The sequence below is a fragment of the Vombatus ursinus genome, unplaced genomic scaffold (genome assembly GCF_900497805.2).
Source record: "Vombatus ursinus unplaced genomic scaffold, bare-nosed wombat genome assembly UNPS02014884.1, whole genome shotgun sequence".
Taxonomy (NCBI): Eukaryota; Metazoa; Chordata; class Mammalia; order Diprotodontia; family Vombatidae; genus Vombatus; species Vombatus ursinus.
This window is the reverse complement of record NW_020954662.1, coordinates 3,318,886-3,337,496: the sequence shown is the minus strand read 5'-3', so window position 1 is coordinate 3,337,496 and position 18,611 is coordinate 3,318,886. Positions and strand designations below refer to the sequence as shown.

General features: G+C 45.9%; 1 protein-coding gene across 1 annotated transcript in view; it reads right to left on the bottom strand.

The window, feature by feature from the left end:
• PADI2 (peptidyl arginine deiminase 2) overlaps positions 1-15,727 on the bottom strand; it is a 59,175-nt gene extending 43,448 nt beyond the window's left edge. Inside the window, exons 1-3 of the mRNA XM_027842763.1 lie at positions 15,562-15,727; positions 738-921; positions 375-447 (exon numbers count right to left, since the gene is read on the bottom strand). Of these exons, the coding sequence (XP_027698564.1) occupies positions 375-447; positions 738-921; positions 15,562-15,653 (349 nt within the window). The 5' untranslated portion in view covers positions 15,654-15,727. The remainder of the gene's footprint in view (positions 1-374; positions 448-737; positions 922-15,561) is intronic.
• Positions 15,728-18,611: the final 2,884 nt, after the last annotated feature.

Sequence of the window (18,611 nt, the reverse complement as noted above, 5' to 3'; positions counted from 1 at the left end):
CTGTCCTAAGGTCCCTTTCCAGTTCTGACGTTCTCTGTCCTAAGGTCTCTTTCCAGTTCTGACATTCTCTGTCCTAAGGTCCCTTTCCAGTTATGACATTCTTTGTTCTAAGGTCCCTTTCCAGTTCTGACATTCTCTGTTCTAAGGTCCCTTTCCAGTTCTGACGTTCTATGTTCTAAGGGTCCTCCCAGCTCTGATGTTCTCTGTTCTAAGGTTTATATTCTATGGCCCCTGCCAGCTATAACATTCTATGCTCTGCTGTTCCATGTTTTAAGAGCCCTGCTAGCAGTGAAAGTCGAGGATTCCGTGATGCTAAATGGGTGATATCAGCCCTTAGAAGAGGCAGGATTTCTGTAATATTGGTAGTCACTTACCAATAGCTGTGAGGAAAAGGCCAGCTTGGTCAATGGGCGTTTTGTTTTCCTCCGAATAATAGTTGACGGTGACCTGAGGATACACAGTGGGAGAAGGAAAAAAGGAAGAAGGGAGCTGATGACAATCCAGAACTTTGTGCAAACCTCCCACCTCCCACCTCTTAGTCCACCACATTTCCCCCTTCTGTGAAACTCTATGGGTTAATATGAGGACAGATTTTTTTCCCCTACTTTTAGGCTCTCGGTAAAGGCCCATGCTCAAGATAAAGTCACTTCAACCTTAAGATTCCCCTTCCTACTGCTAACCTGGTGGATGCCCCACCTCTCCCCCTGCTTCAAACCCAACCCTCCAGGTTCCTGTACCTTGTCACTGCTGACTTCTGTGCTAGGCTGGCTCATGCTGAGACGGAGAATGGTGCTGGGCGAGAGGGCCCATCGCTGCTTGCCATTGGCTGTGGCCTCCTCGGCCTGCCCATCAATCACTGCCTCTACCTGTACACCATCTGTGTGTTTCAGGCTGAAGGTCTTGGCATCAGCGGGGGCCGCACTGAGAAAGGGAAAAGGGTTGGGTCATGGAGAGGCTTCCACATGGTTCCAGGGGGGTGAAATCTTAGACTATTTTAAAAATCTATAATCTTAGAACTAGAATAAGCCTTGCACTATGTAAGGTCAGAGGTGGGAGGGCCTTGAGAATAGAGAAAGTCAGAACTGGTAGGTATCTTAGAACACAAAATGTCAGAGGTGGAAAGGTCCTTAGAAAATGGAATGTCAGAGCTGGGAGGGGCCTTAGAACATAGAATGTCAGAGCTGGGAGGGGCCTTAGGACACAGGATGTCAGAGCTGGGGAGGGCCCTTAGGACACAGAATGTCAGAGCTGGGAAGGACCATGAGACCTAAAATGTCAGAACTAGGAGAGATCTTAGAAAATGGAATGTCAGAGCTGGGAGGGGCCTTAGGACACAGAATGTCAGAGCTGGGAGGGCCCTTAGAACACAGGATGTCAGAGCTGGGAGGGGCCTTAGAACATAGAATGTCAGAGCTGGGAGGGCCCTTAGGACACAGGATGTCAGAGCTGGGAGGGCCCTTAGAACACTGGATGTCAGAGCTGGGAGGACCATTAGAACACAGAATGTCAGAGCTGGGAGGGCCCTTAGGACACAGAATGACAGAGCTGGGAGGGCCCTTAGAAATCATTGAATCCACTCATTTTATAGATGAGGAATCTGAAGTCCAGGATATGGAACTGGCTTACCAAAAGTCACACAGCCAATAAGCTTGCCTGAGGTCATTAAGAACAACATGGGCCAATATCAAGAAGGCAGCCCTGAGTCAAATTGTCTCCTCACTGGCCTAGCTCCACTGTCTGAAGTACCACCATTTACAATGCATTTCTTTTAGGCTGTCTCGGCCCCAGTGAGTACATGGGCACCAGGGAGGGGCGTCCCACTGTGCCGCTAATACCTTGGTGTGAATTGGTTCATCATATCCTTCTCAGATGACAGCTTGCTGAGGGATCTGGAAGAACCAAACCTGGGGAGAGTTGTCTAGGGAAGGGAGGGCCCTGCAGGAGAGGGAGGAGGGAGAGAAAGTGGGCAGTAGCCCCCAAAGACAAACTCCATTGATTTTATAGGCTTGCAGAAGGTCAAGCCCTGGGGCTGGGACTTGGGTTTTTTGTGTGCCTCATGAGGCTAAATTTGAACAAGAGATCACAGGGGGATTATGTGGGCTTCACTTGGGCTTTGTTAGCAAAACACCAAAATACCATCCCGGGTCTGTGGAAAGGGCACCGATCCACTAGCTTTAAAGGCAGAGGTAAGGCTGAGTGTCAAACAAAGGGGGTCACTGCTAAGTCACTGGGTGACCTTGGGTGGGTAACATTCCCTCCTAGAGGCTCATTTCTTCCTTTGTACTATAAGGACTGAACTACATCATCTCTGAAACCTCTTCCCCTCCCAGACTGATTTTTTTTTTTTCACTAGGTAAAAGAGGCCATTTTTTGCCTCATTTCTTACCTAGCCTTAATCACTGAATGCACATTGCCTCAGTCAAACTGAGAACTGGGAAAGACCTTAGCTTGAAAAGGCCAAGGTCTCCCACTGTGTCTGGGGCCATCTTCAATCATCCTGATCTGTATCTTGCCACTGGACCCAGATGGCTCCAGAGAAGAGAATAAGGCTGATGACGTTGCATAGCCCTGCCACACTTAAATCCAATTCACTTGCAAGTCATGGCATCACCTTCCTGATGTCATGGTCCACTTTGAGAACAAAGGACAAACAACAACCCAGCTCTTATACTCTATGTTCTAAGACCCTTCCCAGCTCCGATGTTCTCTGTTCTAAGACCCCTCCCAGCTTTGATATTCTGTATTCTGAGGTCCCTCCCAGCTCTGACATTCTGTGCTCTAAGGGGCCTCCCAGCTCTGATGTTCTATGATTTTGTTGTATCACTATATAGTTAGCATATTACTAATAGGAAATGCTCCCAGTATTTAGAGAGGAGTTTAGAAAAGAATGATCCTCTGAAACTGAGTAAGATCAGTCATCTATAGGCCCGATTGTCCCTAGAGATTCCTGAATGAGTTGCCAGAGAGACCAGGGTGTCTTTGAAATTCAATTCCTGGAGGCTAGGGTATCTGCTAGGGACCGGAGTTTTTCCTGAAAGTCCTTTAGAAAGATCCCAATTTAAAATGTATCTATTTTAAAAAAACTGTATAATACTAAGTTGTATTTAACAGGAAGACAGTAACATAGTCTGAGGAAAGGGAGGGGTAAGTGGAGTCTACAGGGAATCTAGTCAGTCAATAAATATTTATTAAGCATTTTAATAGGAGGGGGGATAGGAGTGGGGGCTAAGGAAAAGTTTAGGAAAAGGAAATCCAGGGAAGAATGAGTCAGTGTTTATCTGGTGCTCTATGGGGAGAGAAACACTATATATGAGAGATTCTAGCATCCTCATTACTGAAAACTTATGGCTTCCATTGCAATTTAATAAATTGGCAATCATGTTCATGAATAAGTCTGATAGAATCCTGAACTGTCAGAACTGGGAGGGACTTTACATCAGAGAATGCCCAAGATTGGAAGGACCTTAGAACAGACAGTATCAGAGATGGAAGGAGTCTCACAGATCACTTACCCCAGTCTCCTCATTTTTACCAGTGAGGAAACCGAGGTCTAATCAGTGGCAGATTCTAAGTAAAACTCAGATTTTCCAATTGCTGACTCAGGTTTCTTTTCCTATGAGTTTGGTTTGCATAAGACTGATTTTTCAAAGTCATTTCCTTTGGGTAAATATGATAAAATGCAAATTTCTGGACACATAAGGATAAGGACCAGATCCTGGACTTCAGGTGACCCCAAAGTACTAACACCCTGGGAGAAATCCACTAAGTTCCTGTTCATTTTCTCCCTCTTTCCTCTCTTTCCCCTTCCCTCACCTAGTCTAATAGATAAAAAGAAGAATTTGGAATCAGGGAGTTCTGGGTGTCAATTATTTCTTTGACATTTGCCTCCTGTGTCCATGGGTAAGTCACTTCACTTCTGAGTCTCAGTTTCCCTATCCGTAAAATGGGGATAATAATGCCTATAATGCCTACCTCACAGGGTCACTATAAGGTTAGTCTATTCAAGTGCCTTGTAAACTTTGAAGCATAGAAATTTCAGTTATCATCATTATTATTAATAATAAATGATACCATAATCCTAATCACTTATTCCACTGTCCCTCTACCCAGATAGGGCTTTGAGGGTTAATGTCTCAGCCCCACAAAAGAGGCCCACTCCCCACCCCCATCTCCCCAGGCACCAAGCTTGAGCAAACAGCTATTCTAGGAGCAGGCTCCAAATCCCAACAACAAAGGAGCCATTCTTCCTAGCCTGGGGGTTTCCCAGTAGGTACCATCAGTGACAAGGACAGATGCCCTTACTGAAAGGCTAAAAGTCTAGTCATGTTGCAAAGGTCTTTTTGCAAAGCCGGTATGGAAGGACCAAAGAATGTCATTGGTGGTGGGTAGAGAAGTGAAGGGGGTTGGGGGGAAGGGGGACAGTTGTGACTTTAAAAAATAGATCATGAAATAATGAAGAGTGAAATAAGCAGAACCAGGAGAACATTGTATACAGCAACAGCAATATTGTTTTAAGAATGACTTTGAGTAAATAAATTATTTTGACTATTATAAATTCCCAATTTAAATATAAAGGGCATATGAAGAAAGATGCTATCTATGCGCAGAAAAAGATCTGATATATAGAAGTATGTATAGAATAATTTTACATACATATTATATCTATACATACATACATATATGTGTGTGTATGTATGTGTGTGTGTGTATATATATATATATATATATATATATATACATATACACACACACCTATTTGGGTCTAATGATAGCCATCTCTAGGGTGGAGGGAGGGGAGGGAACAAAAAAAGAAATTTACATGCTAATTTTGTTGTATATTTGAAAGGAATAGCAAGTTGTGCATAGTAGATTTGCAGTTTCATATGCAATCGTCTTTTTTTTTATTGTATTGTTATAGAAATGCTTGTTTTATTCCATAAAATAAAAATAAAATTTAGAAAATAGAGCATAAAACAGGAGTTCTTAACTCCCCTCCACCTTTGGTAATCTGGTGACACTCTCATCACGCTCATATTTTTAAAGGCATCACATAAAATGCATAAGATGGCAAAGGAGTCCAATGATATTCAAATATAGCTATTGAAACATTAAAACACACACACAAGTTCACAGACCCTTGGTGTAAGAGAACAGAGGAAGACTAGGCGGTCTATGAGGTCTTGAAGTTGAATGGCATCCAGACCAGGCTGTGGGGGATAGGGGAGAAGAAGGAGGCCCAGTCTCTGTTCTCATGGATCTCCCAATCCAATGGAGACACAGTGTTTGCTCTCAGAAAACCTCTTGCCAGACAGAGTTAGGGAGCCTCTAACCCCCAGGAGCCCCTAACCTGTTTCTAAGTTAGGCAGTTGACATAATTTGATAAGTGTTAAGAGAATTCCTTGGATGGCCTGAGTCAGGAGGGGTCAAAGAAGGTTTCCCAGAGGGAGTTTTGAATAGGTTTTAGAAGGAAAAGATCAACAGGGGCCAATGACGCCCTGGTTCAGCTTGCTAGGCTATAGACTAAGAGTCTTGGGGTTTCAGTTGGGACACGGCAGTGAGCTACACAAAGTTCCATACAACTTCTTGCAGTCCTCCTCAGCCTTTTTGGGTTCCTTCTCACCTGAGAACCATAGTGCCTGACTTCCTAACACCCTCCCAAATAGGCAGGATTGGGGGTGGCAGATTGGGGCACCAGGTACCAGTCCTGGTTGGCATGGAACCCACTTCAATCACACCATCTGCCTTGGGTCTCATTAATGCCAACCTTTCCTGGCAGCTTAGGGAGGGAAGGGGAGATGCAGAAAAGTGCTCCTTGATCATCTGCCTAGTGTGAGGGCAAAGGGGCCCCACAGGCATCCTTGGAGGGGGCAGGAGCTGCTGGTGTTTACAAGGTGACAGCCCTTGCTTCCTACTTGTCTCTGGAGCCCATGGACAAGAGCCTGGCCAGTCATAGTAACCCCAGAAGGCTGCAGTGGGCAGGGCCCTGTGCCACTCACAAAATAAAGAAAGGACTTCTTTACATACAGTAGAACAGAAGAAAAGATAATTGTCCATGATACTGCAGGTCTGTATGATGTGTGGCTTACTTTTCTTCCAAAGTCTGTAAGTTCAACCTGTAACTTTCAAAGCTATCTGGTTAGTATGTGCTTCTTTCTGATCTCCCTCTTATTCCCTTTTCTATGTTAATAAAAGTCTCCATCATTTTTTTTTTGCTACCCTATCCCTATTCTCTCTTCACCCTTCCTTCTAGTGGGTTCCACGACAACCAGGGCTAGTATCTTGTGCCCCACCATCTTTTCACTGCTCCCAGTGGAGAAAGAAGAGAAAAGACAAACCTTTTGTAGCAAATAAGCAGAGTCAAGTAAAACAAATTCCTGCATTGGCCACATCCACACCTACGTGCCTTATTCTGAACTCCCAAGTCCATCACCTCTCAGTAACTCTGCTTCCTTTGAAGTTGGTCTGAGCATCATGATTCCTCTATAACCACTAATTATTTTTTTTTGTAAAGCACTTTAACTGAGGCCCAGAGAAGGAAAGTAACTTGTCCAAGGTCATAAAGATTGTCAGTAGGAGCCCTGAGGCTCATCCCAGGTTATTAGTGTCTTTACTAAAATATTTGCCCAATGTACTAAACCAGAGAACCAGGATCATCAGGAGACTTAGAGATCATAGGAATCTTGGAGGGTGGGTCCAACTGCCTCATTTTAGAAATGAAGAAATCAAGACATATACAGGTTAGATGACTTACATGGCTAGTATGTGTCTGAGGCAGCATTTGAACTCTGGCCCTTGGGCTCTAAATCCAGGATTGTCTACTATGCTGTTCTGCCAAATTCTCCTACTCTGTTTACAACCCAGTGGAACTATACAGGTGTATACACACACACACACACACACACACACACACAAATATGTAATATATGTTCTGAATCTGTGATTTCATGAAGATAGGGAACTCCTGGTATGGAAACTCCCTCCACTGATCAACTTATCACTTACACTGAGAGATTAAATGACTTTCCCACAGTCACACAACTAATATATATCTGAGGCAGGGCTTTTTGCCTCCAAGGCTCACCTTCTGTCCACTTCTCCATCCCACAGGACAAAAATAACAGGAATAATAAACTTTTTAGCTTACAAAGCACTTTGCTTACACTGTCTCATTTGACTCTTTTTTTTGTTGTTGTTGTTTTTTTTTTATTTCTTGGCTAGGCAATGGGGTTAAGCGACTTGCCCAGGGTCACACAACTGGTAAGTGTTGTGTGTCTGAGGCCAGATCTGAACTCAGGTCCTCCTGACTCCAGGGTCGGTGCTCTATCCACTGCGCCACCTAGCTGCCCCTCATTTGACTCTTACTATTCAAGTTCAAAGGAGCACCCACATGATAGAGTAAGAGGGGAATCCCTGGGAGGAAGGAGGGAGAAAACAAGCATTTATTAAGTGCCTACTATGTTCCAGGTACTGTACTAAGTGCTTTAAAAATATGATTTCATTTGATCCTCACAACAGTTCTGTGAAGTAGGCGCTGTTATTACCCCCATTTTGCAGAGAAGGAAACTGAGGCAGGCAGAGGTGAAGTAACTTGCCCAAGGTCAGACAGCTAGTTAAGTGTATGAGGCTGGATTTGAACTCAGGTCCTCTTGATTCCAGGCTCAGTGCTCTATCTACTGTGTCACCTAACTGCCTCTGGGGTCTGGGGATATGACGCGTACAGCTCTGGTGAGGCATGCAAGCATTATTATATCCATTTTAGAGGTGAGGGAACTAAAGCATCAGAGAGAGGGAATGACTTGTCCAAGGTCACTGCTCAGATTTGAGTCCATCCCTTCCTTCTGGCCAGAGCCAAAGCTCTTTCCAGTATGTTACAACAACCTCTAATGAGTTTTCATTGGGAAGACAGCATGGTTTAGTGGGAAGAACACTGGGTTTGGAGTCGGAGGACCTGAGTTCAAATCCTGACTCTTTTGCTTAGTAGTACTTATCTGACCTTGGGCAAATCACTGGCCTCTGAGGTCCCTTCTAGCTTGACTAACCCCTTCTCCTATCTCTACGTGCTGTAGAGTTTTCCCATCTGTAAAATTGAAATTGTCATCCTCGCCCCTCCCTTATTCCCAGAAATAAGATAAAGGGTGAGTAGCCAGAGCCCTAGCCCAGGGTTCTAGCTTGGGTTCTGGTCCCAACTTTGCCCCTTAGTTCTCTGTGTGACCTGGGCCCTTTCTGTCTCTGGGCCTCAGGTCCTCAGGTCCTCAGGCCAGGGGCCTCTCTCCTAAACAAAGTTGCTTCTTCTTCAGCTGCCTTGTCCCTTCCCTCCCCAACCTCAGCCACTAGGGGAAAAAAAGGCTCCCAGGGGGTATGGAGCAGGTGCTGCGGTCCAGCCTAATCTCCTGTCTCTCAAAGGTAGCCTCTTCCCTTAGGGCCTTGGCACTGCAGCTGGACACCTGTCCCTGCAGCCACTCCTGGCAGAAGCCAGCCTTTTTAGGGCTAGACATGCAAGGGGTGTTACCCTGATTTATGGGGGCTATTTGATCACGCCTTGGGACCAAACTCCCCATGAGCTCTGACAGGCTCCGGGAAGGGTGGGGTGGCTGGGCTTGGCTCCAGGTCAGAACAATTCTCTCTGAGCCCCTGCAGTGACCGGGCTGTGTGTGTGCCCAGCTTGGTGGGGTGGGGGTGGGGATGAGGATGGGGGCTGGGGAGGACGGACAGCTCCAAATACAGCTATTTCTCAGTTCGTGGCACCAACCACATACTGCAGGGCAAAGACAGCACAGATAATCCCAAACTGATGAGTAATCCTAAAATAGCACCTGAGACGGGCAGTTAGGGATACTGTATAGTGGGAAGAACACTGAACATGAAGACCTGAAGACCTGGGTTTGAATGCTAGCTCAGCAACTTAGCTGCATAACCTTGGGCAAGTGATTAAGCTTCTCTACACCTCAGTCTTCACATCTATAAAATAGGGATTATAATACTAACACTCCCTATCTTACAGGGTGTTTGCGAAGATCAAACGTGAAATGGAAAGTGTTCTGTGCGTCATCAGTTAGCAAGTGCCCATACTATATGGTGGGTACTGTACTAGGCACTGGGGACCCAAAGACAGAAAACAAAATAACCCCTACCTTCTAGGAGTTTACAATCCACGCAAGCAGACAACACATGCACATTTACTATATGCCAATTATATGCAAAAAAAATTCCAGGTAATTTTGGATGGGAGGCCCTAGCAGCTGGCAAGGGTGGGGCTTCATCTCCGCCCCTGGCTTCAGTCTTCCCTGTCTTCCTTCAAGTCCCAGCTCAAATCCTCCCTTCTAGTACAAGAAGCCTTTTCCAATCTTTGTTAATTCTAGTGCTCTCCCTCTGTTGATTGGCTCTCATTCATCCTGTCTATAGCTTGTCCGTACAATAGCAGCTCCCCGAAGAGACTGCGAGCACCTCGAGGAGACTGGGAGCTCCCTGAGGGCAGGGACTTGTCTTCTGCCTTTCTTTGTACCTCCAGTGCTTGGCCCAGCAGGCACTTAATGAATGGCTTTTGACTGACTGACTGACTGACTGTGTAGGAGGTCGAATTTGAGGGGTTCCAAGATGGAGAGAGGGTATTCCAGGCATGGGGGACAGTCTGGGCAAATGCCTGGAGCTGGGATTGTATTAAACGTATTAAATGTATTAAACCTCTAAGGTCCCTCCCAGCTCTAAATTCTATGACCTCTTGGGACTCAGTTTCATCATCTATAGAATTAAATGAATGAACCTAAATGATCTCTAAGCTCTAGCTACTAAAAGAGGGAAAAGGGGAAGCTGGTTAAGAATTCAGGGTCAACTACTGAGATAATGTGTAAACAAAAGTTAAAAGGCCACTGTACTGGACAGTTTTGTACCATCTGTAATGGAGATAAGGGGTGGGACCCATTGATCTCCCAGAGGATTCTGATTCTGAGGCTAAAGATCGCATCCTGTAGACACTGCAAGGCTGAAGGTCTGCTGTAGAGAAAGGTGAGGCCAGGCTCTTGGCCCCTGTCCCATGCAGCAGAGCTCTGTTTTATGGCTCTGGCTTTTATGCCACCCCCTAGGCTGCTATGATGAGGCTATCCACACTGCAGAAGAGTCATTCATTCATATCTAAGGTCCATTGACAGGAAGCTGGGCCATCAGCTCCTCAACTGGGCTACTCACCCTTCTCATTGTGAAGTACCACAAAGGCTGGGTTAAGTAAACCCAAGCGACTCTAGGAACACTCAGCAATCTGAGGTCCTACAGTAGATCATTCTCTGTCCCCAGGAAGAGCCATATGGTCTGGAGTTTTGAAAGACATAACAATACTCATCTTCTAATGACTCTGAAAGATCCCTCCCAGCTATAAGGGTCTATATTCAATAGCCTATCCTAGCTCTGACATCTGTGTTCTAATGTTCTCTGTTCTAAGGCTTTTTTTAGTTTGGAGGTTTTCTGTTCTCCTGGATCTAAGGGTCTTTTCCACCAATCTGTTCTCAAATCCCTTCCAGCTCCAAGGATATTCTGAAACTTCTTTTAGCTCTGACATTCTATATTCTAACATTCTCGGTTCTAAGGTCCCTTCCATTTCTAAGGATCTTCTAACATTTTCTGTTCTAAACCTCCTCTCAGCTTGGACCTCTATGTTCCGATATTGTCTATTCTAAAGCTTTTCCAGTTTTGAGGGGCCCTGTTCTATGGTTCCTTTAGTTCTAAGCATCTTGGTTGTAACATTCTCTATCAAAGGGTCCCATTCCAACTCTAATAGGGTCCTATGACTGTGTTTTCTCTAACACCTAGAGAACAGCAGGGCTTCTTCCCTTGAGGGAGTGAGGGATTGATGACCTTGGAGGACCTTTGCCTTGCTGGCATGGGGACATGGAGAGGGAAGAGAGGGGTGGGGTGGGCTGGTCACTATTAAACTACTAGAGTTTTCCCAATCACCAAAACCCAACTTTCTTCTTCCTCTCCTCACTTTATCATATCACCTCTAGACCTCCTTCCCTTCACTGTCTTGTCTCATCCATGTGACCAGAGAGGGGGAAATGAGAGTACCCACTGGATCTTTTCTTTCTCATTTCTTCCTCCTCACTGGTCCTTTTCATGGCCCCTCTTCACCCTCCTTGCCTCCAGCTGAGAACTTGGCACAGCAGTACCAAGAATGCCCAACTGTAAATAAACAGGCGTGTCTAGTGACAGCCCTGGCTTAGGGGATTAGGAGGCCTGGTGACAGACAGCTCACCCCAAATGCAGCCTCAGTTTGGGGGGTTATAGAGGCTTATAATTAAGAGAAGCTTGCTGACAAGGAGGCAGTGTGGTTCAGTGGTAAGCTCTCCAGTCTGAGGATGCAGGTTCACATCTCAGCTCTATCACTTGCTGGCAGCATAACCGTGGGGAAGGAGTTTCATCTCCCAGGGCTTTTCCCCTCTATACAATAAGGGGGTTTGACTAGATGGTCCTGAAGTCAGTTCCAGTTCACATCTGACATTCTATGACGTTGTCAACTACTCTTTCTCCCTTGACTGTGGAAGCTCCTTTGGCTTCCATAACTCTTCTCTCTTGGTTCTTTTCCTACTCCTCTGACTGTTCCTCCTCAATATCCTTCCATAGATTATCATATTTCTCCCATCCCCTAAATATTCAGTGTTCCCAAGGGCTCTGTCCTTGCCCTCTTTGCTTCTCACTCCGTCTCACTCTCTTTCTCTCTGTCTCTCTCCACTTCACTATCTCTCTCTCTCCCCCTCTCTCATCAGTTCCTATTGAGTTCAATTATTATCTCTGTGCTAATGACTCCTTAGTCTCTCTAAATTCCAGTGGCATGTCTTCAACCAGAAGTTTCACCTTGATGTCCCAAAGGTACTTCAGACAACATATCCAAAACCAGAACTCATCATATTTCCCTCCTACCCCACCCTACACTTCTCCTTTTCTATTGAGGGCACCACCATCCTTCCAGTCATCCATGTTTGCAGCCTCAGAGTTACCCTTGATCTGTTCCTTTCCCTCACACCCAGCTGTGTGGAGCAAATCAACCCAGTGCTGTCAGCCCCATTCTTGCTGTCCCTCACCATTGTGAGGTTCAAGTGAAATAGTGGATAGAAAGCACTTTGTAAATCTTAAAATGCCATATGAATGCCAGTTATTATTATTGTTGTTGCTGTTGTTGTTGTTAGCCTACAATCACCCAATTCAGGGGTGATTTCATTCACTGAGCCTTCTTTTGAACTCTTGCTAAGCTTGAGCAATGTTTATAGAGCAGAACAGGAGTGTTTTGGTAAATGTTTAACAACCAGGCTCTTGGGGGGTGGGGGGGAGTATACATATATTTATAAGTTATGTGTTAATAACTTTCTTACATTTAGACAACCAATAAAGCAATAAATCAACTTCCAAATTGCAGCAATTGAAATTTATGAGCTGTAAATGCTCACACTGAAAACTGAACAATGAGCAGCTGACTCCAGCACACCCATATCTGATTAGTTGCCAAATCTTCTCAACTCTACCTTCCCATCATCTCTTACCTCTGTTCCCCTTTCTTCCTCTCCCGCCAAAGCACTCTTTTTCAGGGACTCATTACTTCTTGTCTAAGTCATGGTGGGAACCTCCTCATTGGTCTCCTTGCCTCTAGTCATTATCATCTCCAGCCCATCTTCCACCCACCTGACAGATGGATATTCCTCAGATATATCTGACCAGGTCACTCCCCTGCTCAAAAAGAAATTCTTTGTTGCTGCTTCCAGGTTAAAATTCAGGCTCATGTTGGCATTTAAAGCTTTCCACCATTTGGCTTCCACCCATCTTTCTAGTCTCATTTCATATTTTCTGACATTCACTCTCTGTCCCAGTCAGACTGGTCTGCAAAGTGTTTCCCATAGACAGCATTCCCTCTTCCAATGTTAGTGCCTTCATCCAGGTTGTCCTTCACAACTGAAGGTGGCTCTGCTCATTTCCTCTTCAGAGAGTCCCTACCTTCCTTTCAAGTATAGCTCAAGGGACCACTTTCTCCACAAGACTTTTCCTTATTCCCCAGTTATTAGCCTTCTCTTTCTCTAGAAATGACTTTGTGTATACTTTGCATTTATTTGTCTGTGTCAATGTTATGATCTCCAATAGAATGTAAGCTCCTTGAGGGCAGGTATTGTTTTCTTTTGTCTTTATATCTCTAGTGCCTAGTATTGTGCCTTTCACACTTAAGACGGGCTTAATAAGTATTTGTTGAATGGAATTGAAGATAGTGAAAGGGCTCTTTCTAATACTCAAAGACCCCAGTTAGAGGAATCTTGCCCTGGGGCTCTCTTCTGTGAGAAGGAGCAATAGATCCTGGACCACCCAGATGCTCTTCCTCATGGACTGGCCTCATGGGGACACTATTTGTTCTAGAGCAGATTCCTATTCAGATGCAGGTTGGATTAGATACTCTCTGGGCTCTTTTTCAAATCTGGACTTCTGACATATTGGTCTGGCCAGTTATCAGTCAACAAGCACTTACTAAGGATACCATGCCAGATACCACGCTAAACACTGGGGATACAGTTCAACAGTGTGTTTCTGGAGCCTTCATCATTTACCCCTGAGAAGGTGCCTGGTGAGGTTCTCCTCTGTCTGGTATACGTTTATACATATGTTATGGGCTATACTGCCAGGGAAAACCCTTCTTCCATCTTACAGTCAGCAGGAGACAAGGAGACGGGTGGGGCAGAGCAGGAGACATCTCCCTGTATCTCTAGGAGTCCTATTCTAGTTAGTGCCATCTCTAGCCTGGCCCTTGGTGGCTAGGGTCACTTTTCTGCCTTTCATATACCTTCACACCCAAAGAAAAAATGGGAAATGGATTAATAGAGAGTACCTAAACAATAGCTGGGTGACACCATAATGCATAGAACGCTGGGCCTGAAGTCAGGAAGATGAGTTCAAATCTGGCCTCAGACACTTACTAGCTGCGTGACCCTGGACAAGCCACTTAACCCCGATTGCTTCAGTTTCCTCGTCTATAAAATGAGCTGGAGAAGGAAATGGCAAATCACCCCAGTATCTCTGCCAAGAAAACCCCAAATGGGGTTATGAAGAGTCGGACAGGACTGAACAATAACAACAAACGACAATCTTTAAACGTGGGGCTCAGCTTAGTGGGAAACAACCCCACGGGTGTACCACAGACTCTTCCAGGGCTCAGGTGAAGTCTGGGGAAGGATTATGGGATAGGGGCACTTGGTCAGAGTCAGGAAAGATCATTAAGGTCATCCCTGTAGGGCTTTGAAACATTAGCTGCAGAGCAGCCCCAGGGGGCCAAGATTCCCAGGATCACATCTCTCTCCTGTCCTTTCTAAGGGGTAAGCTCTGGGTCTGAGCTAACCCTTTCAAGAGAGCTTAGCTGAGATGCAAGGAGAAAGAGAAGCTAGAGCGGGGACAGGGAGAGAAGGATTGGGAGCAGAGGAAATCGGCGAAGGCCAAGCTGGGGCCAAGGAGGACACAAGGAGGAGGTGGCTGAAGGACAGGGGGTGAGTTGGAAAGTTGGGGTGAATGGTTTAAGGGAAAGAGATGAAGTTGGGGCAGCAGTGAGGGAAGTTGTTGGCAGGAAAGGGACGGGGAAAAGAAGGAAAGAGATGGGAAAAGTGGGAAAAAGAAGAAAGGAATAGTGTGGGAATAGGAGATGAACAAGAAGGGAGAAAAAAAGCAGAGAAGAAAGTAGGGTGTGATAAGGAGAATAAGAAAGGCTGAGGAAGGAGGGAGAAGTAGGAGGGGGGTGGTACAGAGATAAGAACTATATATAGGACAAGAAGCTCAGTGGTAGGGAGAAGTAAGGAGTGAAAAGGAAATGGACCAGAGCAGAAAGAGGAAGAGGAGTTTGGGAGCACAGACTGAAGCCTGCATGGGGGCAGAGAAAGAACTGTGCGGGGGCAGAAAGGAGCAGAGGAGGGAGTTGGGAAGAACTGGGATGGAAGCAGGAAGGGTGTGGGAACAAAGCAGGGGGCTGGGGTGGGGGAAAGACTGGAATTGGGACAGAGAAAACTGGAGGAGATTGGGATGAAAACAGAGAGGGGGGGAGACAGGGTTGGGGGCCCAGGATGGTTGGGACCCGGATGGCAATAGAGAGAAGAGGGGTCAGTCAACAAACATTTACTACGCACCTACTATGTGCCAGGTACTGTGCTAAAAGCTGGGGATAAAAGAAAGGCAAAAGAGAGTCCCTGATCGACCAACTTGGGACCAGCAGAAGAAGGGATGTGAGAAACTGGGATGGAGAGAGAGAAGAGGTGCTTGAGGATTTGAGGCAGTGGAGACGGGAACGAGAGAAAAAAGGAGCTGGGACGATAGGATGGGGCAGGGGTGGGTTCAGGGGGCTCACTGGACCCTGCAGAGGCCGTACGCGAGGGGGCTTCCAAAGGGGAGGAGGGGGTACTGGAGAAGGTCTCCGTGGGGAGGGAAAGGGAGCCCAGGGGCAGGGAAAGTGCCGGGGAGAGGCGTGACTAGGCAGCAGCAGGGAGGCGGGATGCGGGCTGTCCCCATGCCCGGGGCCCTCTCGGTGCGGGCACAGCAGTCTGGGCAGACCGCTCTCACCTGTAGACATCGACCCAGAGCCGAGTGCCCAGTACACACACCGCCTCGATGCGGTTCCCGTATTGCAGGCGCACAGTCCGCTCCTGAGGCATCCTCCTAGCTCTCGCTCCCGAGTGTAGGGTGCTGGGTGCCGGGTGCTGGGTGCTGGGTCGGCCACCTGCTTCAGGTGAACAAGAGCCAGCAGCTGTCCACGGGGCCACCGCGCGTAGACTTATCCACAGGCAGGCGGGGGGCGGGGCCCCCACCACGGCTTCTGCCTCATTGGTCATCAGACCTGGCCCTACCCTGGGGCGGGGGCGGGGGCGGGGCGGGGCGGGGTGGGGGAGAACCCGAAGAGTCCCACTAGTTGCAGCGGGTTCAATTGCTCTGGCTACCTTCCACCAGTCCGTGTTCGGCTTGGGGAGCAGGGCAGCTTCTCTTGGGGGAGCTTGCCTTGGGGGTTGGAGTGGGGCTATGCGTTTGCTCACACACATTCTCCACGCAGCTCCAGTATTTTAATCTCCAGAGCTCCCTCCTTTGTTACTCCACTCTCTCTGACACCAACACACACCTACACATCACTAACTCACTTTCATGTCCGAACCCACAACCTTCCTTCCCATTCCCCATTATCGTTTCCTCCCCCTCCTCCAATAATTGTTCTGCAACACCAAATTTAAAAAGAACGTTTGCTGATTCAACAAAACCACTATTAGGTCTGTTTCCCTAGGTGATCAGGGAGAAAAGAGAAGAGCCTATATATTCTAAAATATTTATAGCAGCTCTCTCTGTGGTGACAAAGAATTGGAAATCGAGGGGATGCCCATTGATTGGGGAATTGCTGAATAAGGCATGGTACAGGATTGTGATGGAATACTACTGTGCAGTAAGAAATGATGAGCAGATTGGTTTTAGAAAAACATGGAGAGACTGACATGAAAAAATGCAAAGAGAAATAAGCAGAAGCAGGAGAACTGAAACAGCAGTACTGTTTGAAAAGTAACTGAATGACTAAGCTCTTCTGAGTAACACAAGCATTCACAGCAACTATGAAGGACTTCAGAAGGAAGATGCTATCTACCTCCAGAGACAGAACTGATCACTACAAGTACATATTGCATGGTTCCACATATATCTGTGTCGAATGTCAGCCTTCTTTAATGTAGGGTTGGGAGGGAGGGAGACAAATTGGAACTCAAAAGGTAATAATAAATAATTTTTAAAAAAGAACATTTGCTACTTTCCCACCTGCTGGCCTGTAAAGGGTTAATGGAAAGACTAGAATTAGTAATCTGTTAAGCTTGGAATCTAAGAGAATAGAATGTCAGAGCTGGGAGGGACCTTAGAATATAGAACACCAGAGCTGGGAGGTACCTGAGAATATGAAATGCAAGAGATAGGAGGGAGCTTAGAACATAGATCGTCAGAGCTGGAAGGGACCTTAGATTATAGTATGTCAGAGCTGGAATAGATCTTAGTAGAGAGAATGTCAGAGCAGGAAAGGGTCTTAGAACAGAGAACTCTAGAGAGGCGAGAGATCTTAGAACATAGCATATCAGAGCTGGGAGGAATCTCGGAACACAGAATATCAGAGTCCAATGGCTCCATTTTATACTACATTTTTATACATTTATACCTGTATAATTACATATCTTATATATATTATATATATCCCTATATAATTATATATTTTATATACATTATATACATTTTATACCTGATAGCTAGCATTTACAGAGCACTTTAAAATTTGTAAAGTACTTTACACATGTTATCTCATTTCATCCTCACGATAATTCTGTGGGAAGGTACTATTTATTATCTCCATCATACAGGCGAGGAAATTGAGGTATAAAGAGGTTTAGGTGACTTACCTAGAACCATACAGCTAGTAAATGTCTGAGGCAGGATGTGAACCCAGGCCATCTTGACTGGAAGGCCACCCAGCTGCCCTTTAATAAGAAGAATGAGGCCTGGGGGTGGGGGGAGGGGGAGTCAGAGTGATCTAGTTAATCAATGACAAAGCAGGATCTAGAACCCCAGGGCTCCTAACTCCCACTGCATTCTCTTTTCCTTATTAGGCACATAGATTTGGAGCTGGAAGGGACCTTGGAGATTATATAATTCAATTCCCTTATTTCACAGATGAAGAAACTGAGGCCCAAAAAAGTGAAATCCCTTACCTAAGGTCACATAGGTGGTGATTCTCAGGATAGGGATTCTAACCCAGGTCCACTGACTCCAAATCCAACCCACTTTCCACTCTACCATACTGCCTCATACATTCTATAGTGGGCTGCCTTCACTAAAGAATTAACCGTATAGACTTATAAAGGGTTAACAATGCCTGTCTCCTTATAGTCTATAGTTGGTATATTTCTTTTTCTTTTTCAAGGGATGGGTAAATTCTTGGATTTATTCAATCAGAAACTATATTGTGAGCCTCCACCCATTGGCAACCACCCTCCTCTTCTTAGGGTTTAAAAAGAAAACAATCTTTCATTGATTTTTCTTTCATGCCACAGTTTTTTCATGCTATAAGACTCCTCCTCCACCCTGAATGCTCTTTTGTGACCAAAAACCAATTGGGCAAAATCAGCCTACGTAGCATCCACGATGGACAGTGCATCTATGTACTTTTCCTATTTTCAGCTCCCCACCTTTTGGTTAATTAGGCAATTGGGGTTAAGTGACTTGTCCAGGGTCACACAGCTAGTGTCAAGTGCTTGGTCTGAGGGCTAGATTTGAACTCAGGTCCTCCTGACTTCAGGGCCAGTGCTCTATCTACTGTGCTACTTAGTTGCTCCCCTCCTCCCTTTCTAGTAAGCCAATTTCATCAACTGTGGTCTGAAAACAAGATTGTTCATTTATACTTGGTATTCTCCAAACTGCTATCATCCGCATCCGGCTTCCTAGAAAGAGGAACTGAGTCTCAAAGTCTCCTAAATCAGGCTTTCTGGCAGGCTGACATCCATCACTACCTTCTAGGCAGGATGATCCCAGGGGGACCCTGGTAGCCAGTACAAAGCACTGACCAGGCTAGGGGGAGACAGACCACAATATGAGCAGTA